Source organism: Amblyomma americanum, chromosome 7 (genome assembly GCF_052857255.1).
Source record: "Amblyomma americanum isolate KBUSLIRL-KWMA chromosome 7, ASM5285725v1, whole genome shotgun sequence".
Taxonomy (NCBI): Eukaryota; Metazoa; Arthropoda; class Arachnida; order Ixodida; family Ixodidae; genus Amblyomma; species Amblyomma americanum.
In genome coordinates, this window is record NC_135503.1 from 118,792,568 (window position 1) to 118,818,340 (window position 25,773).

General features: G+C 48.6%; 1 protein-coding gene across 1 annotated transcript in view; it reads left to right on the forward strand.

Annotated features, from left to right (window-relative positions):
• The window catches only part of LOC144098022 (calcium-activated chloride channel regulator 2-like), a 349,289-nt gene that overhangs the window by 220,497 nt on the left and 103,019 nt on the right, over positions 1–25,773 (forward strand). Inside the window, exon 13 of the mRNA XM_077630593.1 lies at positions 25,034–25,284. Within this exon, the coding sequence (XP_077486719.1) occupies positions 25,034–25,284 (251 nt within the window). The remainder of the gene's footprint in view (positions 1–25,033; positions 25,285–25,773) is intronic.

Here is a 25,773-nt window from a genome sequence, read left to right on the forward strand (position 1 = left end):
TATGCTCGCTATGTATGTCGATGCCGAACATAAAACCTGGGATGTCATCCTGCCTTACGTCGTCTTCGCCTACAACACCGCAGTGCAGGAGACCACCCAGATGACGCCTTTTAGGCTCGTCCATGGCAGGGATGCCACGACCACGCTAGACGCCATGCTGCCCAACGTTACAGAAGAAGAGAACGCCGACGTTGCCGCCTACCTTCAACGCGCAGAAGAAGCTCGAAGGCTTGCCCGATTACGGATCAAAGATCAGCAGCGGTCCGACGCCAGACGCTACAACCTACGAAGACGCAACGCGGAATACAAGCCAGGAGACCAAGTCTGGGTGTGGACGCCCATTCGCCGCCGTGGATTGAGTGAAAAGCTTTTGCGCCGCTATTTCGGCCCGTACAAGGTTCTTCGTCGGCTGGGTGAACTGGATTATGAAGTCATTCCTGACGCAATGACTGCATCCCAGCGACGCCGCGTACGACCAGAAGTTGTTCATGTAGTCCGTCTGAAGCCGTATTATGCGCGCTAAAGGCCGCTGCATTTCCATGCTCTATTTTCGCAAGATCCGTTTTTTTCCCTTACTAGTCGCATTATTTGTTTTAATGCATCGGGTCGATGCTTCTTTGAGAGGGGAGTAATGCCGCGAATATTTGCAGTGTTTGTTCGTTTTTCAAATCTGCCGCGACACCACCTTATCGCTTTGTTTGCGACGCAAGACGCGACTAGATTTATCTCGATTGATCGCAGCCAGGCAAAGCTGATTCTACGTTGTTCCGGAATGTTCTAGTAACTTTGCGCCCTTTATCTCGAATGTTCGCTATCAGCTTTAAATTGAGCAGGGCCGACAGCGGCGGGCATTCTGTTCGACGACCGCCGAGCACGCTTGTCGCTTCGCCGCCGCCGAGAGATTCAGTCCATTTTGGGTGCAAGTCAGCCCAATAAACAGTTCTTTTAGAAGACCCTTTCGTCCGTCTTCATCGCTGCTTCGACTGCCGTCACCACTACGTGACAATATAAATCCGTTTTCTTTGACGGAGAGTTCACCGCTACCCTTAGCATTGAGAAAGAAAACCGCGCGCGCACGCTAGAAGAGAAAGAACGCCCAGGATTGCGTAGTGCCGCTAGACCAGTGAGGAGGCTGGATAGGAGGCACTAAAACGACGCGCCAGCGTATACAGGCTCCTTCCAACTGGGTCGGGCTGAGTCAACCCACCCCCTGCTTTCGGGCTGGTCTATCTCGACTCGACGGTCAGTTACCTCGTCCCCCTAGCATATACATGAGCCCGACAACCGGTTTCAACCCGACAGCCAAATCGACCCGTCTTTTTTCGGACTCAATTAAGCCCCATGTATTTTAAACGTCATGACGTGTGCTCAAGAGATAGTTTACCTTATTTTTATGGCAACCAGCTAGAAGCATAGTCCATAGAAGTTTCGAGGGAAATGCATTTTTACAAATTTTACAGGACAATTTTTTAACACTTACCTCCCTAAGTGTGTTCCCGCTTTGATACTACAGTCGCACATCAGCGGCAAATGACTCTACGCGAAAGTCCAGCAAAGCGAGTTGGACAGATATCCAGCAGCATTTATCGGCTGCGAGAACATGGAACCAGACGTTCGTCTTCACTTGAGCTGCTTTGCCCAGTTCTGCTAGCTCCTGTCAAAGCTTTCGTTTTCCTCTCGCGGGGTGGTCTAAGATTGCCCGCTTCGAGCTCGTCACCCATGGACTATTATATCCTGGCTGCGCTCAAAGTTGTTTTTAAGTGGGGAGCGCACTTGTCTAATTTTTTGTCGACTGCAAGGACTGCTCTGCTTCGTGCGAAGTTATGTTCGATCTCTAGCCGATGCCGGCAGTTGTTGCGAATGATCAACAGCGCACATCGTAATGTTACCTAAAGCGGTGTTCTTTACGACAGCCTTCGGTGTTAATTTCGTAATGGCACCGATCCGCAGGAGTTGAAGCAGTGCAGCAAAGATGATGTCGAAGTGCAGCTGGTATCAAGAGTGACGCCTGTGAGTGTGTCCGTCGTGTCATTCTTTGAACAACGCCCACCGACATGCGCTGCTTCGAATAAACACCTTTAAACTTCGTGAATGTGCCTCGGTTCCCTTCCCTGTCCTGATCTTAGAACTTCGGAGCTAAACGCTACTCGCCCCAGCCGGATGGCCGAAGCCAATCATCGCTGCCAATTTCTGCCACCATACTTTGTTCCCGGGTGTAACGCCAGATCGACCATTCTCTCTAGCGGTACCGACGATCATGACGTTCACGACTGGCTCTCCTTCTACGTGTCCGTCGGCCGTTACAGTCCTTGGGAGCATTCCGATGTATTGTGCAACGTCCTTTTCTACCTCACGGATGCTGCCCGCTGTTGGTTTCGTAATTTTGAAGCCAACCTTCTTTCTTACCTGGTTCTTATTTAGGAAGAGCTTCGCTGACGTTTTCGGCCGTCCCGCTATGACGTAACTCCGTGCTTTGCAACGCCTACCGGCAGAAAGCTTCACTACCTACTTCAGAATATAGCGGACTTATGCAAGCATCTAAACCCGTCCATTCCTGAGAGTGACAGAGTTAAGCACACCCTTAAAGGGATCGTCGATGACGCTTTCAAGATTTTCCTGGCGAAGAGCCCTAGCGCCGTCGCTACTGCCGTCCACCTGTGCCAAATATATAACGAGTTAAAAGCCACGCGCTTCTACGCTGCACTCTGGCGCGCCTGCTGAGGCTTTTGATCCCGTGTTCCTTGGTTAATTGTCTTCTGAGAAGTCCTTGTTCATGCAGCACGTCTAAAACATCGAACGCGCTGATGCTGCTCGGTAGGTTTTTCTCCTGCATCACATTCAAGACCCCACCTCGCCTACTCCCGACCTAGCGCCGTCCCTCGCGCCAACTATCCGCTGCGCTATTCATGGGCAGGTCGCTGTAGTACTCTCATCCACCTCCCTGCTTTCTCTTGCGGCAGCACCGCTCACCTATGCTGAAGCAGTCGCATGGACACGACGTTCCCACAACCCTGCCGTGCACCGCAGCAGTCCTGCCTGTTCTACTCCACCCCTGGCCGCGCCACAACCGCTAGCCTCGTGACGTGGACCCAGACCAAACCTTCGGAAGCCTTGGCCTACCAACGACAATAGCCTAGTCTGATACTCTTACGGGTCATTACGGCACGTCTTTGCCATCAGCGGTCGCCTCATTCCGGGGACGACGCGCGCCCGTACAGGTACGGTCTAGAGCCGCCACTGCCTAGTGTCCCTTCTGGTTCGTCTGCTGTTCGCTCACAGTGGCCTACTTGCCGCCCGCCTTCACCTTGCTAACCTTATATTTGTCCGACGTTCCGGTGACCGGATCCCCTCCCAGTCCACCTGTATAGAGCAGATCCATAGCGAAGAAATGCATGTTTTGCGAGCTCGTTAAGTCATTCGTTTCTTCCCGCTAACCTCATTGAATGTTTGCTGAAGGTGTCCCCATCTACGCGCTCGTTGACAAGGGTGCTCCCGTGTTGGCGATTAGGAAATTTTGTAGACAACGCATAGCTTATTTGCTTTTCGGGTTTCCGAGGGGCGTGTTGCAATGTATAAACTCGGCGTATCGACAACCATGCATTAATGTAAAAAACTGGCGCTTGCGTGTGTTTGTTTTCTTTCTTTCGTTCACGTCTTTCCCTGCCGCGCCATTCTTCCCAGAGAATGCCGCACGAACTTAGCCTTTACGCTGCTCAATCACATTTCTAGTACATCAGGCTCTTTTTCGCTTAAATTCTTAGTTCTGTGTGTCCTCATTTACCTGCTAACGCCGAAAACCAAGCACGCGCCCTTGAATTTTGCTTACGCTCTGAGATTTTACCTCCGGTTGTGAGGGCAATTTTCGGTGGCTTCCGGCCGTCGCCAAGCCATGGTACACGGATTTTCAAATTCTGAGGTATGAATGACGCAGGCAGGCTAGATTTTTCTTGGACTGCCTTCATGTCATGCTCTTCAAGGGCGAACCTCCTCTGGAAGAGGCCTTCAAACGGCGCACCGACCTGCTGTCCCGCACAAGCAAGTGTACATGGCAGTTCATGATTACTCACCTACGTAGGTTGCTACCTCCGATGAAGCCCGCCAGTTTTCACCAGCTGCACATCCTCGAGGACGGTGTGACAGAATTGCTGCGGCTTGGCCTGAAATCCGCTTTGCAAACGAGCAAGACTGCTCCAGAATTTGTGGCGCTTGTCAGACAGGGGTCCAGACGGACTTCGGACAACGCCTTTGACCAATGCATCTCGCAAGAAGTCGTGTTAATGCGTCGTAACCAGCCCCGACTTCACAATTTCTTGGCACGGGTGTCCTTTGTTTAGAAAGAAAATGCAGCACTTCTTCTGCCCGCAGACAAAAATGGTGGGGTTGCAGTTCTACCTGCAAATAGTTAAACGCAAATAAGATCAAGTGCGTTAGCATCAGTGTTACGCCGACTTGCTGATCTTTCAGTTGCCAAAGTGAAATCTGAAGCAAAAAAGTTATGCAAGCGCCCAAAGCTTCAAGGCTTGGCGCAGAGCATCGAGACCAACAACACCTGTTTTATGGAAGTAGTTTTCTGTGCAAAAACACTAGTTTAAGCTGAAGGCCCCAAAAACCACACATATGCACAAGAGAAGAGAGCGAGGCAAGGCGCTATTTTTTATTCTGGTGTGTGTGTGTGTGTGTGTGTGTGTGTGTGTGTGTGTGTGTGTGTGTGTGTGTGTGTGTGTGTGTGTGTGTGTGTGTGTGTGTGTGTGTGTGTGTGTGTGTGTGTGTGTGTGTGTGTGTGTGTGTGTGTGTGTGTGTGTGTGTGTGTGTGTGTGTGTGTGTGTGTGTGTGTGTGTGTGTGTGTGTGTGTGTGTGTGTGTGTGTGTGTGTGTGTGTGTGTGTGTGTGTGTGTGTGTGTGTGTGTGTGTGTGTGTGTGTGTGTGTGTGTGTGTGTGTGTGTGTGTGTGTGTGTGTGTGTGTGTGTGTGTGTGTGTGTGTGTGTGTGTGTGTGTGTGTGTGTGTGTGTGTGTGTGTGTGTGTGTGTGTGTGTGTGTGTGTGTGTGTGTGTGTGTGTGTGTGTGTGTGTGTGTGTGTGTGTGTGTGTGTGTGTGTGTGTGTGTGTGTGTGTGTGTGTGTGTGTGTGTGTGTGTGTGTGTGTGTGTGTGTGTGTGTGTGTGTGTGTGTGTGTGTGTGTGTGTGTGTGTGTGTGTGTGTGTGTGTGTGTGTGTGTGTGTGTGTGTGTGTGTGTGTGTGTGTGTGTGTGTGTGTGTGTGTGTGTGTGTGTGTGTGTGTGTGTGTGTGTGTGTGTGTGTGTGTGTGTGTGTGTGTGTGTGTGTGTGTGTGTGTGTGTGTGTGTGTGTGTGTGTGTGTGTGGGGTGATATTGGGACCTTTAAATTCAACTGAACATTTAGCAACCAGTCCAACAAGTTCTCGAGATGACGTAAGGCGGACTGGCCTTTACTTGTGATTTTTACATAAGTAGACACATGACGGGAGTGTGTCGCGCAGTACTTGCAATGCAACGCATCATTATTTGTGGTTGAATGCCCTTTGTGGCCTGAGATTCGTTTGGCGTCATTTTCTGAAAACTGATGGCCACAGCAGACTCTGGGCGTTGTCACGTCATGGTAAAGATTTATATTATTCCTTATCTCATATTAAAACCCTTTCTTGCGGTGAAGATTGGATTGACCGCCATGGTTCGATAAAATTTCAGCGCCGCTTACGTTATTACGTCAGCTTTTCTAGAACATTTACATTTTTGTGTCACCTCTATATTTCACATTAAAGACAAATTGATTTACTTGCAAAAGCAGGGAATCTGCACCGGTTCATGTTATGCCTCGACTCTTAGTTGCATGGTTTTGGTGCACCGAGTCTAACCATTGGCTAAACAGCTTGACTCCAGCGTCGTGCGAGTCTTTCACTATGTAGATGACTATGTAGTGGTTATGTATTCGCACAATGAAGCTTTTGTTAAAACCACACTGAGGAAGTTTAAGGTTGGCTTAGCCCGATTATTCCTGACACATCAACTTCTCGCAGAAGGCTGAATGAGATTTTGTGACCTCCGGTTGACGTTCAAGAAATATCTTACCCGTTAGGGAAAATAAGGGCCTTTTACCTTACGAATCTGCCCACTCAATATTGTAAAGAGAGCCATTGTGCAACATTATTTTGCCGCGGCTATCAAGAACTCATGCCAACATTTTATCACCATGAGCCTTGGCATACAGGTTGCTGGCATGATGTCGGCGGGCTACCCCGACTCTTGCTTGTCTCGGTAGCCGAAGGCCTGCACCGGAAACTAAAAATGGAGGCCTGCTTGAGTGTTCAAGAAAAGGGTGATCTCAAGGCGAAGAAAAAACAGCAGCTCGAGAAAACAAGCCAGTTGTGATTCTGCATACTCAGACGCTCTCGTACAACCTAAAGAAGATCGGTGCACGCGGGAGCATCCGAGTCATATGTTCGGCAACTCTCAATCTATCAACCATATGCAAGAGCTCATGCCCCGTGAAGAAAGTCACGCCGATACGCAAGATCAACCGCGACAACAAATTCATAGCCTGTTCTGAAGGCGTTGTCTACAAAATTTCCTTAATGTGTGATGCCTGCAATATCTACTAGGCGGGCGGGGGCAGGGGCGGGGGGGGTACATAAATGAGCGTCTCAGAGAACATCACAGGAAGCTGCACCAAGTGGCAATCGATGGCAACCTTGGCCATCACTACATGCTTGGGAAATGATCTTTCATCTAAAAGCAGTCATTTTAATCCGCGGAGAAGTATTGCGAGAACACGAAAAATGCGTGAGCACAGCCTCAATCGTCCTCCAAAAAAAAATTAGATTTCTTGGCTAAATGGAAGTGATCACGTGGTGGCAGTAGACATAACTAGGGTTGAGAGAGAGCGAGAAATCTTTTATTTACATGTTTAATTCGCAGGAGTCGGGTGGCCGGGCCACTAGTCCGGGGCTCCATTGGCAGCAGCTGACCTGCGGTCTAGCTGGCTGATCCAGGCTTGCTGGTCCAGGTTGTCAGTGGTCAGGGCCTCCTCCTACTGCTCGTGTGCAGGGTGTTGCATTAACGTTTTGTCCGGTTTGTCCTAGCATTCCCAAAATGTATGGTAGAGCGTGGCACATGCTCCGCCCCAAGGACAGCGACTTGGGTACTGTGTGTGTCTGATCATGTGTGAAATTATTAGATCCGGATATATGTGTTGTATTCTCCTCCAGTCGATGGCATCTGAGGACAATTGTTTGTGTGGCGGTGAGAAATGTCTTCTTTCTAGCCCAAGTTGTTCTAGCCTATCATCATATGGTCCAGGAGGGGTTCGTGTACGGACGGGGATCCGCCCAGCTTGTGAGAGGTCGAGCTAGATCATTCGCTACCTCATTTTCGGCCAGATCTTCAGTTAAATACAATTAATTTTATTTTACCAGAAGTTTTGAAAGATATCTGGGCTAAAAGCTGTTAATCACAGTTTGACATGGCCCAGAAAACCGCTACAACACAGTTCCGACATAGTTATACACAATAGTTTATAGAAACAATAGATAGATCTAGAATAGCAGATAATATACAATAATAACTTTGAGTCATATTCAAAACACAAACAAGCTTAGTTTCCAAATATTATCAAATATAACCCAAGGATATATTGTAACAGTTGTTACACTGAAAAGGGACTGCAGCGGATGAACGAGGGCACCAGAGAAACGGACCTACACTTCAGCGTCGTCTACTTCTAGAGGCTGCGATCTCTTTCTTCTTCTACTTCCATTCCTCGTGTCACTGCCCCCTCTTCAGGAGCACCGCCCCAATGCGGTGTTACCGTCAGACCAAATAGCGGGGAGCAAAAGTGTTCAAGAGGTACACCACGAGTCTGACATCACGGAATATGACTACATGCAGCCGGAAATTCACTCGGGGGGTCGCTCATAGTACGGCTTCATTAGCACCACATGCACAACGTCGCTGCGCTTGCCGTTGTGCGATTAACGAGCTGGCGAGGCTGGTGGAACTTCATACGTTACGTCGCTGAGGCGGCGGACAACAAGGTAAGTGCCGAAGTAGCGGCGCAGTAACTTTTCGACAGCCCGCGACGACGAACGGGAGTCCAAACCCACACATAGTCGCCTGGGTGGTAGGTAACGTAGCGGCGTCCAAGGTTGTAGCGGTCAGCATCGATCTGCTGCTGACGGTGAATGCGGTGTCTGACCAGTTGCCCTGCTTCTTCCGCGCGCTGAACATAGGTGGCGACGTCGACAAGTTCACTCTCACTGTCAGGGGGGTCCACGGGTAGCATAGCATCGAGGGGGGTGGTAACCTGTCGACCGAAGACTAATTCGAACGGAGTGAACTGCGTCGTCTCTTGCTGCGCGGTATTATACGCGAATGTTGCGTATGGGAGAATTTCGTCCCATGTCTTGTGCTCGATATCAATATACATGGAAAGCATGTCGGTCAAGGTCCTGTTGAGGCGTTCTACCAAGCCATTTGTCTGCGGGTGGTAGGCTGTTGTACGTCTATGGCTGGTGTGCGTGAGCTTGAGTACAGCCTGAGTGAAGCGGGCCGTAAATGAAGCTCCACGGTCAGTAATGATAGCTGCAGGAGCGCCATGACGCAGGACGATGTTGTGGACGAAGAAGTCGGCGACTTCAGCAGCAGTACCGTTTGCAAGTGACGTGGTCTCAGCGTATCGGGTCAAATAATCTGTCGCGTCCGCAATCCACCGGTTTCCTCTCGTCGACTTCGGAAAAGGGCCGAGGAGGTCTATGCCAATTTTCTGAAAAGGGGTCTTTGGTGGTGCTATGGGCTGCAGAAAGCCGGCTGGCTTTAGAGGAGGAGATTTGCGCCTTTGGCAATCACGGCATGTTGTTACGTATCTACGCACGGATGGGAGCAAATTGGGCCAGTAATACTTAAGCCGAATCTTTTCCAGTGTGGTGCTAACCCCCAAGTGGCCGGCGGATGGTTCATCATGACAAGCGCTTAAGATTTCGGAGCGTAACTGGGATGGCACAACAAGCAGAAACGTCTCTTTGTTGCTGTCAAAGTTGCGCTTGTAGAGGACTCCACGCCGCAGAATGAAGGTCTGTAGTCCACGGCGAAACACACGAGGTACATGAGAATTCAAACCCTCCAGATACTTAACGAGTGGCGCCAACTCAGAATCTGCTCGTGAAAGCTTCGCCATACGGGAGATGCTAATGGCACTAAGAACAGGGCAATCCTCGGGGATGTCTTGCGTAGCCGGTTCCACGGGCGCTCGTGATAAACAGTCCGCGTCCTGGTGCTGCCGACCCGATTTATAGACGACCGTAACGTCGTACTCCTGTAAACGGAGGCTCCATCTGGCCAACCGGCCAGAAGGGTCTTGAATGCTGGCCAGCCAGCATAGCGAGTGATGATCGCTGACAACACGAAACGGTCGGCCGTAGATGTAAGGTCGAAACTTACTCAGAGCCCAGATGACGGCAAGGCACTCTTTTTCGGTCGTCGTATAGTTCCGTTCCGATCGAGAAAGTGTGCGGCTCGCGTAGGCGATTACTCGCTCTGCGCCGTCCTGCCACTGTACGAGGATCGCTCCGAGGCCGACATTGCTGGCGTCAGTGTGGACATCAGTCTCTGCATTCTCGTCAAAATGAGCGAGTATTGGTGGACTTTGAAGGCGGCAGCGGAGTTCCCCGAAGGCTGCATCTTGGGCACTTCCCCATACGAAGGGTGTGTCATCTCGAGTCAAGGCAGTCAATGGCTCAGCTAGGCTAGAAAAATCTTTAACAAAGCGGCGGTAATACGAGCAGAGGCCCAAAAAACGTCGGAAGGCCTTCTTGTCGGTTGGGCGTGGGAAACTGGAGACGGCGGATGTCTTGTCGGGGTCTGGAAGAACACCTTGTGCGCTGACAACATGTCCTAAGAAACGGAGCTCCTCGAAGGCGAAATGGCATTTCTCTGGCTTGATCGTTAGTTGTGCAGACTGAAGAGTTTCAAGGACAATGCGCAATCGCTGCAAGTGTTGTTCGAAGCTAGACGAAAAGATGACCACGTCGTCCAGGTACACAAGGCACGTCTGCCACTTCAAACCAGCTAAAACAGTGTCCATCATGCGTTGAAATGTGGCCGGAGCGGAGCAAAGTCCAAACGGGAGCACCTTAAATTCGTACAGACCGTCGGGTGTCACGAAAGCCGTTTTCTCGCGGTCTCGCTCGTCCACCTCGATCTGCCAATATCCGCTTTTCAGATCTAAGGAAGACAAGAACCTGGCGTCCCGGAGTCGGTCAAGGGCATCATCGATCCTCGGGAGTGGGTATACGTCCTTTTTGGTAACATTATTCAGTTTCCTGTAATCAACACAGAATCGCAACGTGTTGTCTTTCTTTTTCACCAGGACCACCGGCGACGCCCACGGACTTGTTGACGGCTGTATAACGTCGTCTGCAAGCATTTCATCGACTTGCGTCCTAATAGCTTCGCGCTCTTTAGGCGAAACGCGGTATGGACGCTGACAAACTGGTGGCGTGGCCGAATCGGTGACAATGCGATGCTTGGCTACCGGCGTACGTCCGACCTTGGAGCTCGCCGCGAAGCAATCTTTAAAATCAAGTAGCAGCGACGACAGAAAGTTCTTCTGATGAGGTGACAACTCCGGGTTGATTTTAACCTTCTGAAGGGCGTTACTTGGTGCGGCATCGTCGTGAAGATTCACCTGTACGGGGCACAGATTCGGCAACCTATCCACGTCTTCGAGGAAGGCGACGGCTGTTCCCTTGGCGAGGTGCTGAATTTCGTTCGTGAAATTCGTCCGAAAAACTGTCGCACAGCCGTCATTCAGTTCAACAAGACCGCGCGCGATATCCACACCCTTCTCGAGCAACAGCGAAGGGTGACTGTACGCAATACCTTCGTAGTCGTGAAACGAGTCGTTCCTCACTAACACCACCACACTGGACCATGGTGGCAGCATTACGTCGTCTTCGACTATACGCAGAGCGTTGACTCCTGGGCCTTCTGTGTTACTGTGCGCCACGGCTTGCTTCGTCGAAAATGTGACTCGCGCATCGTGTAGATCGATCACAGCACCGTTTGCCAGTAGAAAGTCGAGGCCCAGGATCAAATCTCTCGAACACTCGCTCAACACGACGAATTCACCCACGTAGACGAAACCGCGGATGCCGACTAGGGCTGTGCATCTTCCGGCCGGGCTAATGAGGTGACCTCCAGCCGTGCGAATGCTAGGGCCCAACCATGGTGTCAAAACGTTGCTCAATTCCTGGGCGAGGGTGTGGCTCATCACGGAATAGTCAGCCCCAGTATCAAGTAAAGCGATGGTGTCAGTTCCGTCAATCGTCACACGCAAATCAGAAGTAGCGCGTCGGATGCTGTCGCTACTCTGCCCCGGTGAGGAATCAGCGTATCGGTATATCGGCGGCGGAGGATCTTCAGTTTTCCCGACAGCAGCGGCCTTGCCTCCGGAGACCGCTGGAATTAGTTTTCCCGGCGTGGACTGGGAGAACGCCGCTCGGTGTAGCCGGCGTCTCGGCGAGGGCTTGTAGAACGGTAACGCAGCGGGGATGACGACCTAGGATCGTAGCGACCGTATGTCCCAGGCCTCTGACGGGCCGACAGATGAGCTTCAATTTCGAATGGTCGTTCGCCATTCCGGGGGCAAGGGTCGTCGGGCGCGAAACCACGCAGACCCACTCGGCGGTACGGGCAGGCCCTGTAAAGATGTCCCGCCTCATCACAGTCGTATAGCAAAGGGGCCGCCGGTCCGTTGCACGCCACACTTCACACTTCCGTGCCCGCTGATAAGCTCGTCGAGCAGGCACACAGGAAAGACCAGACTGCTGCGCTGCGTGAGTCGCGGTATTCACGTCGTAGCCTGGCGTTGGGGCCCGGCAGAGGACAGATGCATTGGTTGGTCTGACCTCAGTCTGTCTTGGAATCTCAGGCAGTTGTTGCTGCTGTGCTGCTAGGCGCACCTCGTCCCGGACGACTTCAGACAGCGATGTAACAGACGGCGCGCTGGGAGGCAGCTGGAGGGCTTGTAATTCCTTCCTGACGATCGACCTGATTAGGTCCCGTAAAACAGCCGCATCACTCCCTAGCGGCATCGAAGAAACAGCGGGCCCAAGTGTGCTTACATCCCCATTGTATTGCCGGGCTCGTTGCAGGAGCGTCGTCTCCATGGTAGTCGCTTCCGTGAGGAATTCGGCAACAGTACGCGGTGGACTGCGCACAAGACCGGCGAAAAGTTCCTGCTTGACCCCGCGCATGAGGTGGCGAAGCTTCGCCTCCTCCGCCATGGATGGGTCAGCACGCTTGAAGAGGCGCGTCATGTCCTCTACATACATGCGGACGCTTTCGTTAGTCCGCTGTTTACGGGAGCGAAGAGCAGCTTCAGCTTTTTCCCGGCGGTCTGCGTTGGGGAATGTAGCTATGAGATTTTGGCGAAATGTCTCCCAGGTGGACAGGTTGCTCTCGTGGTTCTCGTACCATGTCCTAGCGGAGTCCTCGAGCGCAAAATACACATTATGAAGCTTACGGTCGTCGCTCCAGCCGTTGTAGCGGGCGACCCGCTCGAAGGTGTCCAGCCAGTCTTGCGCATCTCCGTACACCTCGCCGTGAAAAGATGGCGGTGTTCGCGGCGTGTGGTAGAGGTTGGGCGCCGGGAACCTACTGTCGGTGGCCATTTCCGGTGGGACCGTCGGTCGAGGCTGCGTCTTCCTCGGCGGGTTATAAAAAGGCCCGACCTCAGGTGTCTCACCACGGAGGCGGCGGCTTGGGCGCTGATGGACCGGTGTGAGTGCCGTCTATCTCGTAGGCGTACGCAGGTCGGGAAGCGTACCCAGCACTGCTCCACCAGATGTGTAACAGTTGTTACACTGAAAGGGGACTGCAGCGGCTGAACGAGGGCACCAGAGAAACGGACCTACACTTCAGCGTCGCCTACTTCTAGAGGCTGCGATCTCTTTCTTCTTCTACTTCCAATCCTCGTGTCAATATTATACATACATTTGTGAATAAAAATGTAGATTTGTACAATCATAACTGAAATCAAGATAGCATACAGGCACGAGAAATAATAGATCAGTGAAGCTAACATATATAAGAAATGCGACTACTTATAGTTTGGAAAAGGATTCTTGAATCTGTTTAAATGAGATTATCTTGGCATACTGATGTTGATTGAAACTTTGTGGGAGGTTGTGCTGCAATGACTGAAGTTTGTAGATTGTGCGGAAAAATGCGGAGTATGCCGAAATTCAGTACTACGAGTAGGTATAACTGTTTTAATGGGTGTAAGACTTGCAGTTTGTACCAAAAACTTTTTCTGCTCAGTAGTTGAAAATAAGAAATACGGAAATCATTTTTGTTATTAGCTCTGACGATTTTGTATGAGGGAAATAGCGTTTGGGTCGAGTGTAGGAACGAAACATTGGCAATATAGCGAATAGCCTTTCTGTGTAGTGCAAGCATTTTTTGAATGTTTGTTTTTGTTGTAGTAAGCCATATAAGGCTACAGTAATTGAAATGAGATTCGAATAGAGCGTAATATATGTGCAGGTTTATTTTCGTAGGGAGCAGTGTTCGGCAACGAGAGAATGCTCCAGTTGTTGCAGAGTTTTCTACAGGAGCAATGGACTTGCGAATCCCAGCTAAGATAAGATGAAAAAATAACTCCTAGGATCTTATATTCATGTAAAATATCAGTTTGTTGTCCAGCATATTTAACAAAAGGATTAAATTTGAGTGGCTTGTTTCTTGCCCTGAAAATAACTGCTTTAGTTTTTTTTGCGTTGGCTTTTAGTTTATTCGATTGTGACCAATAATGGATTTGGTCAAGTATTTCATTGCTGTTGTTAATCATTTCATCTTCAATGTGACTAGAGATTAGAATTCTGCAGTCATCCGCATAAATGACAAATTTCGCTGTTTGATTAAATGTAACAATAATATTTATGTAAGCATTAAAGAGAAGAGGCTCCAAAACACTGCCTTGTGGCACACCGCATGTAATAAGCAGAAAGTGTGATCGCGTAGTGCCTATGCATACACATTTCCTTCTTCCAGTTAAATATAATGTTATCAATTCTAACGGCTTCCCGCGTATACCATACGACGACAGTTTGGATTAAAATATCTTGTGATCTAAGAAATCCAAAGCCTTCGTGAAATCAATAAAGAGTGCTAACGTGTAAATATTATTTTCAATGTTTTCCACAATTGCCTCTTCTATTTTTAATAATGCTGTTTCGGATGATTTGTTTTTCCTGAATCCAAACTGGGCTTCAGTCAAAATGGTGTGTTTGTCTAAAAACCGCGTGATGCAACTAGGAGATAAGCTTTTCTTGTTCCTTGGTGAATATGGGTATAATCGATATCGGCCTATATTTTGTTCTTAAGTTCCTGTCACCACTTTTATATATTACTGTCACTCTAGACTGCTTCATGCCTTCTCGATACACATTGGTTTCGAGCACGTGATTATAGATGTGGACAAGTACCGAGACAATAAATTCTAAAACATACTTTACTGGCCCCAATTGCATATTTTTAACGTCTAACGCAGTGCTATTACTTAAGTTCATAATGGTCATATAGGTTTCTGTTTCGCTTGTTGCCTCCAAAAATAGGATTTTCCTAGTGCTATTTTTCGTCACCAGGTGTCCATGTTATTCTGTGTGAGTGTGAGAGTCTACTTAATAGTGTGCTCGCCCTTCCGTGAGGTTTTTCAGCAAGGTAATCTCCTCAGGCTTGTTGGGAGCCCGTTACGACGCGCGATGGTTTGCTCTGTCGGCCTTGAGTCCTGATGGTGATGGTTATGATTCTGCTTCCGCAGAATCCTTGGCATTGATTAAATGATTGGCATCTTCTCGTTGTCGGCAGCCGCAATCGCGAATCTTCCTTGCTCGGCATAGGCGCTGATGTTCACATACACTGCTTCAGGGCCTTTAGAGAGTTATTTTGCCACTGCTTTGATCTGGCTCTCCTTCTGCCCTTCTGCCGCTCGTGGTGCATGCGTCTGGGTATTGGGTTTACGTAGATCTTCTTTCTTGCAGGTATCAGAATTTGGGACTTGCTTTTACTCGTTCGTAGTGGCTGCCTAGCCCTAGTCGGTTCAGAATATCCCTACGCGCTTGTGTCGTGGTTAGGCCTTGTTTTTTATCCTCCAGAACCACCATGAGAACCTCGAAAGTTTTGTGCACTCCGAATGCCCAAAGGCGTTTCGCTGATATCGTTTGCTTGATGTTTAGCGCAGTTTTATAGGCTCCCTTTATGATGATATCAATGACCATTCTATGAACGATTCTAATATCTTGATATGCGAGCCCATATATATAATCCTGCTTACGACTAGGGCTTCGGCAAGGCAAAAGGGTGACTTCCTCTTTCATCCCTTTTGGATGCCGGGTTACGCTTCTAATCATTACTGATATTTGGCTCACTGACAAGTTCGGATGTCTCCGGGGAGCATTGAAGACCGCTCTCTTCGGCAAATTATTCGACCATACCTATAGCTACTTGCAGAGCTTCTTTCTTCTGGGCCAACGATCGCTGTGTAGCTCCTATGGTGATGTCGTCCGCCTAGAAAGTGAAGCTGATATCTTCGCGGGTTAAGAGTTTTTTGGCTACCTTGAGCACTCCTATGTGGAACAGCACTGGAGAAACTACAGAGCCCTGCGGCGTGCCTTTGTTTGGTATGGGTATCGTGGGTAACCGGATCTGTCCAATTCCTATGGTGGCTGTGCGATCCACCATAGGAATTGGAGAGATCCGGTCGCCCACTAGAGTGACATAATCTCTAACCGTGCTATTGAAGGCATTTTAAACTTCATGTTCATTAGTTCTTTCCGCTTTAGCCTGCATGTTCATATTCTCTTTTGCTCAATTACTTTTAGTATTCCGACGCGGTTGACGTCGATTTTATCACGCAATGTTCTGTCAGTCCGCTTGTGTTGGTTATCTTCGTTGTCTGGCTCTGATCGGTGCCCGTCTTACTTTTACATCGTTCAGTTGTTTGTTCACAGTTAGGGGTTCGCCACGTGCTGCTGTTCGCTCGTGAATGGCTCAGATCTATGTTTTAATGCGGATGCGCATAGCCCGATTTGGCGTGTCGTGTCTGGCCTCCACGTGCTGACTTTGTTTTTGCAGTTTTCGAGGGGCGTGCTGCGATGTATAAATTCGGCGTATCGACAACCGCACATTAAATTTGAAAGTTGGCGCTTGAGCATATGTTTTTCTTCTTTCGTCCACGTCATGTCCTGCCGTTATTTTCAGCGCTTACATCTAAAGCAAGCCAAAGAGTCATTTTTAGTCACACTCTTCCGTCGATGCTATTAAATAATCCCAAGCAATTTTGGAACGTGGTTATGAAAACTGATCCATCTACAATTAGTCTTAAAACTTAAGACGATCAAGTAATTGCCCGAGAAATGTGTGCTGATGTCCTTAATGATGTGTTTACAGCTTCTCTTACTAACGATTTAATTACCGCAATTCCTTATTACCCACCCAACGACTTCTTGACTATGAACCCCATTATAATATATTCTGTTGGCATCGACAAAATAATTGATCCGCTGAAGACGTCGTCATCATGCGGAGTGGATAACTTAAACTGGAAAATTTTGAAAAATACCAAAGTGTATAGTGCTGTTATTCTTGCTGAACTCTTTCAACGATCTCTTGTGTCTGGCTGTGTTCCTAGCGACTGGAAGGTGGGCAAGGTGGTTCCTCTGCACAAGGCTGGCGTCAAACATTCTCCTAATAATTATCGACCCATTTCACTTCTTAGCATCCCTTGTAAGATCATGGAACATGTCATCTGCCCTCACCTTGCAATTTTCGTGGGTGAAATCTTTTTTTCAGTCAGTGCCAACACTGGTTGCTTAAATTATTCTCATGCGATACGCAACTTCTATGCTTTACACAGGATCTTCATTTCATTCTTGACCGGGGTTCCATAGCTTACTGTATATTCCTCGATTTCTCCAAAGCCTCTGACAAAGTTTCTCACCAATTACTACTTTTCAAATTAATCTCAATCTCGACCCTAACATCATCTCGTGGCTTCAGTCTTTCCTCACTTATAGTTCTCAATACGTGACTGCTAATAAATCCAAATCTCGTTCCTCTCCACTGGGTTCAGGCGTTCCCCAGGGTTCTGTACAAAGGCCCCTACTTTTTCTCATATCAATCACTTGCCTAACAACATTGCTAGTACCGTATGTCTTTTTGCCGACGATTGCGCTATTTACCGTGAAATTAACAGTGACTCTGATACTTCTGTCCTTTGATCTGATATTAACCAAGTTTCAGAATGGTTTAAATTATGACACATAAAACTTAACATTAAAAGGGCAAACATATGCTTTTCTCGACGTAACACTGGAATAGCCACTTACGAGCTTAGTAATATTCCTCTTTAAACTGTGTCTTCGTATAAGTACCTTGGTGTGCACATAACTTCTAATCTATCTTGGAATCTGCAAGAGGAAATTATTACTGACAATGGTAACCTCGTGTTGGGGTACATGCGTAGAAACTTCTCCCTTTCCTCTACTTCAATGAAATTGCACCTTTATAAAACACTGGTTCGGTCTAAATTAGAATATGCCTCATCTGTCTGGGACCCTGACCTGTCATCATTAGCCACTGAAATCGAATGTATTCAGAACCGTGCGTCACGTTTCATTCTTTGCAATTATCACCCTATCTCCAGTGTTACTGTTATGAAAACTGCCTTATCTTTGCAACCTCTTTCACTCCGCAGAAATATTTCGCGCTTATGCCTATTTCATAAGATATATTACTACAATCCTGTCCTTAAGAGCCGGCTATACTAACAACCCCTACATATGTTTCAGGCCGCATTGATCATCTTCGCAAAGAAGGTGTTCGCCATGTCTAACTAAACACGCTTTTTCTTCTTTTGTCCCCGACACTTCTGACAGTTGGAACCACCTTCCAAGGCAACTTGTTGATATTTCTAACTCATGTTCTTTTAAGACTGCCTATGTAATCTTTATTTGTAGATTTTAGTCAGTTTTATTTTGCGTTCGTTTTCGTTGTCTCATTGCTGACTAACGGAAATGTTCTCTATTTTTTGGAATGGCTGATTTTTCCCCTTTTCCTTCTCTTGCCTTATTTTTTGTCATGTTTTGTTCATTTCTCGCCGCGTTTTCATTTCTTCTATTTTGTTTTTCTGCTGCACTCTATCTGACCCAATCTATGTCCTTCCCACTACTCTTTAATGCCTTCTGGCCCTGAGCATATTTGAATAAATAAATAGGGCTCTAGATGCCAACAGATTAGCGCCGGCCCGCTTTCCGTTTCAGCACTTTCTTGCAAATATATTTCTGCCTTCGTCTGCGCGTACGATTTCTCGCCATTCGACGTCCCTTATTGTCTCTGAACCACTCAAGAATCCGTCGGTCGCCTTGCTTCTACGCTTCCCGTCTAATTCTGCACCGCATTTGCGTCCCGGATCCTTCACCTCCAAGCCAAAGCACTTTGCCATTCGTATTTCCTCTTATACGGCTGTAACTACCTCTCTGACGGGCCGAAATGGCTGTTGGGGATCCCTCGATACATCCGTGCTGCCATCGGTGCCTTTTAGTACACAGATAACCAATGCGGCCACACCTATGTACTGAAAACGTATTCTCGACTGCGTGTGTGATACTACTGGCTAGGTATGTACCGCTTCAATACATTCGATCATGTATAGCCTGCCAACGTTGCAAAAACCCTCCCCGCTATGACGCCACTCCCCTGCAGCCGTTAACATGTCCTAGCCGACCCTTTGACCACGTCGGCATAGATCTCTTTTTCTTTCTTCCGACCACTTTTGATGACAACCGCTGGGTTATCATGGCCGTTTACTGTATAACACATTACGTCGGTTCTGCAGTCTCGAACCGCATATGCTGCTGCTTCTTTCATCCTACACAGTCTTGCTCTTCGTCACGGCGCCCCGAAAGAACTGCCAAGTGGCCGCCGCCGTGTTTTAGTCTCGAACGCCGCCGATGCCCTGCTAAAGCAATACCGAATCGCTCATCGCTGTACCAGTGCATATCACCGCTAAACCAACGGCATGGCTGAGCTGTATACCGCACTTTGCGGCAACACAGAGAACAACGGTATTTGCTCCTTTCTTTCTCTTATATCCCCGGGAACCTACATCCACCATAGACACGATCCTTCCCTATCGCCCGGAGCCTACCGAGGCCACACCTCTTTCCGAAACTCAAGCTGTATGCCGAAGACTGTCAGCAGCTTGCGCGCTCTTTCATCACACAGCTCCACTTGCACCAGAAGCACCGTCGGGATTACTTGCGTTCTCCCGCGTCGTATTCGTTTGGCGCACTAGTTCGTGTCTGGGTACCTCTCTACAGTCCAGGCCTCGCCACGAAACTGTTTTCTCGGTACCACGGATCTTACCGAGGTTACAACAAACCTGCTCTCGTGAATTTCTAAGTCGAGCCAGTCGCCTCCTCTACGGACGACGGTCGTCGGGGGCTCAAGCCTTACTGTGATCCGTCCATTTTTTTCTCCCTGTATGTCGCCAGGATGGCTCTTTTTTTCGGCGGGGGGAAGTACATGTATTGGGACGGACCAGCAGCAGTCCAAGCAGCGCCGCGAATTGGTAGACAAAGTGCAGCTGGGATCCTGAGGGACGCCTGCGAGCGTGAACGCCGTGATGCCCCTCGACCAACTCCCACTAAGCTGCGCTTCGAATATACATACCTTTAGAGTTTATTTATTTTGCTTGCGTGCATGTGTGACCGCATCTACAAGCGCAAACGCTCGCATCGAACAGCTCTCACTTGCTTCAAATTCACAAAATAATTCGGCTGTCAGGTCTGTGCACGCGGCTGAAATTGCGGTGATGTTCGAGGCCTTTATTTGGGAGTGGCCATAGGCTGCAGCCCCAAGTATATGCGCTCAGACACGCGCATACATGCACGTCGTAAATGTGTAACGCGCGACGTGGGCTCGTGGTACTCTGTTTTGGTTGTGCAGTGGAAAGGCCGATATGCTTTTTAAAATGCTAAAATATACTTGCACATGCAAGAATTCAGCATTATCATGACCATCAGTCAAACTGCACGTGCTGCAGGACAAATACCGCTCCCACAAAGCTCCGAATAACAGGATGTTCTATCCTAGATGCGGCCACCTTGTCCCCGCAAGCTTCCTAATTTCATGGTATTTTGCCGGGCTAGTTGGTTCTGCATGTTAACTAGTGAAACGAAGCGCTACATCGACACACACGAAAAGACAGGACGACGCCTGTGCCTATCCGCTGTTGTGGTTGTCTGATATTATTGTGTGTTAATGCGAACGTCTAACTTTATTCCAGCACAGGCTACTCTTGCTTTCACTTGGAACTCTTTCCGGTACCCAGAACACCTCTTATCTTGTTTTCGTATTAAATACCCTGCGCATGCCCGTTCCTAATTTACTTCTACTCGGATACCAAAAACCAGTTTTTTCCTTGACCTCTGCTCCTGTCATTACTGTTACACCTATAATTTTCGTTTCGTAACGGGCTGCGTTGTCCTGACCTAAAGTTGAATGGTATGAGTTAGCATCCCCGTTTCTGCCCCATAGGCGAGTAATGCTAAGATACACCTGTTATATACTTTTGTCTAAGAGATACAGGTAATGTCCCATTCACTACCTAAGAGTGCCTGCCAAAGGTACTTCACTGCGTTCTTATTACTTTAGGTATTTCACTGCCATGGTCTGGATGTGCGGAGATTTCTTGCCCTAAGGAGATGTACTCCCCCGACACTTGCAATGCTTCGCTGCATACTGTAAGCTGCGATTGACTTCCGAGAATGTTAAATATTAGCTTATTACACCGCCAGCTGCTAAGTGTCCGTTCCTGAGTTTCGCGTCGTCGCCGCAGCAGTAGTTTTAGTTGTAGGAAGATGTGCGAGAGCGTAGGATTGCGTGACCGGAGGCTGTCTACCGTCGAAGGAGGGAGGCTATGGCGAGGGTGGAGGAATTTAGTGCGCTCCGGCAGCCCAAGGAGATGGCCAACGATGGCGGCGCGCGCCTATAGCGGGGAAGGGAAGAGGAGGCCCATTGTCAGATGCAAGCCAAGAAGGCAGCCCCCCAGAACAAGCCCTCCAGCCACTGGCGTCAATCGACTGTCAGGACGGCTCCGCTGCAGCGCTGCCGAGGACAGGTAAAAAAGGCAGCGACGGTCCTTCTTTCTCGCGCTGTGTGGAGCGTCTTGTCCCTTGGTTGGAATACAGGAGCACTGAGGAGCATTGGCGAGAGGGTGGAAGCTCGCAATACTTTGCTTCACACATAGCAGTCAAGGTTACCTGTGGTACTCGCCTGTTCGCCGCTGTCTGCATTGCATGTATCAAGCTATAGTCCAAAGACATGTAAGTGTCGAAGCAAAAAACGCTCTGTAACTCTGCAGATATGAATATGGTTTTATATAATCTACCTGAATGCGTCGTCAACATTAAGTGCCTTCTTAGATGTCGCTGAATCTCGCGTTACCCAGTAGTAACCATACTGTCAGATTGTTCTGTGCTCATTAAATTGTTTTGACCCCCCTTTCTCCTTTGTCTGTCTAGGTAATTGATCATGCTATGAAATTCGTCCCCTAGTTATTTACAAAAGACAATTACATCAGCGAATCGCATATTATTACGGTATGCTCCATTAACTGTTATCCTCAACTCTTCCCAGCCCAGAACATATATCGTGTCCACCTACCTTACCGCCTTCCTCGTTCATGTTTTATTTCTTTCTCTATATAAGACTAGGGTAGCTGCGCCCCAGGCACGTATATTTTAACACGACAGCGTTAAGGAACTCGTGTCGCAGAAAAGCCGCTGTCGTCGGCGTCGGCCGTAATCGAAAAAAATTAATGTGGATTAGCCCTGCTAACCCAGGATACATAAAGAAAAAGCGAGATTGAGGTCTCCAGTGGCCAACGGAGCTGGTTGTGCGCCTTTCTTTTCCTGAAGATGAACGGTCTTTGCCATGTTGTCAACGCCAATGAACTCTATGAACGCCGTTGGCCCACTTGCTTTGTACGGCTTTTGAGGAATGAAAATGGCACAGTAATCGTCTCACATATCTCGGTGGACACCCGAACAGCGCCGTAAAGGAATGTACAAAGGAGGGAGAGAAAGAGGAAAGAGAAAACTGAAAATCGAAAGTTGGATTTTGAGGAAAGGAGCGGCGCTGCGCAGCGGCGGAACACCTGTGGCTCGGTGCTACTAGTGTCGCATGCGCACTAGTCACTAGGGAGCGAGAGAGAGAAAAAAACTGCCCCCGTGCGTGACGTCACTCGTGCTCCGACATACGCCGGCTCGCGCGAAGCGCAGTGTTGACTAGCGCTGTGAAGCTTTTCGCTTCAAAATCTCTCCTTCCCCTCCTCCTCGCAATGTACGCCACTGCCCCAACATGCAACACGCGCTGGCAGCGCAAGGAAATGAAGGCACGCATGTCACATATTTCGGTGGACAGCCCGCACCGCGCTGCAAGGAAATGAAAATGAAATGAAAATTGGCTTTAAGGAAAGGAAGTGAGGCATGTCTCATATATCTCTGTGGTCACCCGAACAGCGCCGTAAGGAAAGAAAAATGAAATCAAAATTCATTTTAAGGAAAGGAAGTGACGCGTCTGACATATCTCTCGTTCGGGCGCTGTGGGCCCGTGCGAGCACGCAGGAATCACGTGGTGAGCGGCGAACAACGCAGCGCCCATCCATAGCGCGTTCACCACGAAGCTTGTGGCTTGCTTGCCCGTTCGTTCGGCGGGGAAGCTATGCTGGCGTTCGTGGCATCGGGCTTGTCGAGAACGATGTGCCGACGAACTACGACTGCAATTTGAGTCCCGCGCGTTTCGGCAAGGCGCCTGGCAGCACTTCTACGTGGTTTGCCGCTCCGCGCGTCCGTTTCACTGTACGTAGCAGAGCGATTTGCCTAACGGGCAAGGCGTCGCGCCGAACGGGCGATGGCATTCCTTGGACTCTCTGGCAGTGCTGCGACACGCTGTCGCGTTCTCCATCTTAAAGGCAAAGCTTAAGCGTCCTCCAATTTTTGCGCTACTTTATGTATTGCCTATTAGTCACTTTGGCTCCGTAATGACTGCATGATTCCTGGAGATTCGACTGATTGAAATGCTTTTGTGTAATCTTTGCAGACTCTATATAAGGGTTGTTGATATTCTACGAATTTCTCTATTACCTCATATATAGGGAAAATATATTGGATCCTTTGTTGACAGAAGTCTAAGGTTATCTTATTAGCGGTTGCCTAAGATAATACCTTATGGATACAGAACAGCAAGGTGAGCGCTCCATAAATTGTTAATTTCTTGGTCTCTTTATTTTGCATTGAGATCATGGTAATGTTCTTCCAAGATTCCGACACGCTCGGAGTCTTAAGCGATGGCATTACATAGGTTGGCAGTTTTTCTAGCACAATGTTCTTATCGTCCTTAAACTGATTTGCAGTTACCTGACCGTCACCAGCAGCTTTCCCCTTTTCTATTCCTTCAAAAGTTTTCTTTATTTCCTGATCAGGTTACCCCAGATTGTTAAATTATCTGCTGCATGCCTTCGTACTTACCGTCTTGATTACTTCGGCTACAGCACTGACTTGTGTATACCTTCTCGGCTACATTAACCACTTTATGATATATCTGTGCAGAACCGCACAGCTACATTAACCGTCTTATCCATAATAGTAATGAGATTGCCTTCATTGTCTTTTAGGACATGCATGCACTTTACCTCTAATTTCACTCATTAAATATGAAAAGTTCCACGTCGATCATCGTACGCGGGGCCGCCGCGGTGGCTCAATGGTTATCGCGCTCGGCTGCTGACCCGAAAGACGCGGATTCGATCCCGGCCGCGGCGGTTGAATTTCGATGGAGGCAAAGTTCTAGAGTCCCGTGTACTGTGCGATGTCAGTGCAATTTAATGAACCTTAGGTGGTCTAAATCTCCGGAGCCCTTCACTCCGGCTTCTCTCATAGCCTGACATGCTTTGGCACGTTAAAGCACCATAGACCATCGTGCATGGAGGCAGTACGTGAGGCGCCCGCCCTCAAGGCTAGATTCTAGCGCCTTTCAATATATTGTCGTTTTCTATGTCAAAGATGCAGCATGCAATTGCAATATACAGATAATTTGGTGTTATCGGCGCATGCGCTTCAACGAGAAAAACGATCAACCAGCTTATAAGTGTACATCGATATTCGCATCCATTCGCTGCTACCAGATATAACACGGAGGCGACAGACTTGAGTTGGGCGGAACATTTTGTAATTCTTTTCCCCTCACAACCGATAGGAGGATTTGACGAAAGCGGAAGTCGTAACAATTAGAGAAGAGTCAGTCACTACGAACGTCTGTGATCATCACGACCGGCTTTATTACTTGAAGTCGGTCGTGGTGATTATATTTACAGTGTTGTTAGTAAAAAATTGTGCGAAAACCAGAGAGCACGGTGTCTCTTTCTATTGGCAAAACGCGTACAATTTTTCAACCAGATGTGGCATTTTAAGAACAAAGTAATACTGCAACTGTGTTTGAATGCTTTTCAGAATATGCTTGTGCACTTTACGGCAGAACACAGCTCAATGAAGACGGCACGTTCGCGTCGTTTTTGCCGAAATATTTGCACATGAGAGCGATCATGCTTGTTCTGAGATCTTCGGCCGCCCTCTATAACATGACGTCACTTCTTATGCACTTAAGAAGACCGGCGGGCTGGTTTCGGTGGCCGCCAGCCTATGCGGCCAAGTTGTGCCTTTCTTTCAGAAAATAATTTGCTGGGAACCATGCTCCCCTAGGTTGGTAAATAGATGCGGCCTATTGAATGCTCGCTTGACTTGTTGCCTGGCAATAACAACACCATTGCAGCTTTATTTTCCATCTTAACGTTGCTCACAAGTTGTTAGCACAACGATTGCTGTAGTGCATAGAGAAAAATGAGACACTTAACATCCCTTTCGTCACTTGGATAAACAACATTATGAAGTCATGTCTCACTTCTGCAGCAGCGTCGTTCGAACTCCGCTACTCCACGGACGGAGAAAAGCTCCGCAGGAACTTCAGTAGCTGCGACATCGTGGACCCAGCATCGGACCTGTTGAACGGATCGCTCGTGCCACAGCCAGCATACACGGCGCAAGCTGTGCAGTTCCTCGTGCCACTCTCTATTACTCAGGAGCTTAAAGACTCTGGAGCGAGGTTACTGACTGTTTACTTCGACATCAAGCCTGTCTCCTCTACTCGAATAATCGGACAGGTTTGTGGCTCCTGTCTAAGCTCTGCATATATTTTTAACGCCGTAGCGTTAAAGACTCTGTTCTCTTGAAAACCCGGTGTCACCGTTGTCCGCGTTCTCAGTGTCGTGTGTGAAAAATCACAGGGGTGTCTCTGACAAGCGCTTCCCAGAGAGCCACCTAGGATGCAACTGAATCACCACGGTGACGTATCTCGCAGCGTCAACACAACCGGCCCTCCGGATAATGAAAAATTGCCCACCGTGGCAGGTTGCAATTAAATTAATGACTGAATGCTCGGGAAGAGCAACCTGTGTCGTACATGGCCCACCACTGGGAGCACCTGCTATTGTAGGGCGGTGGTGCATCGCTTAACTGCTGCACTACTGAGCCAGGACGGGTATGAGGACTCCCAGAAATCTATGCGTGTGAAGTAGCGAATGACGTTCTTCAGATATGGGGATTAGCCTATTACTCAATCCCGTCATTCCCTTGATGTGGTATGTAAGTTT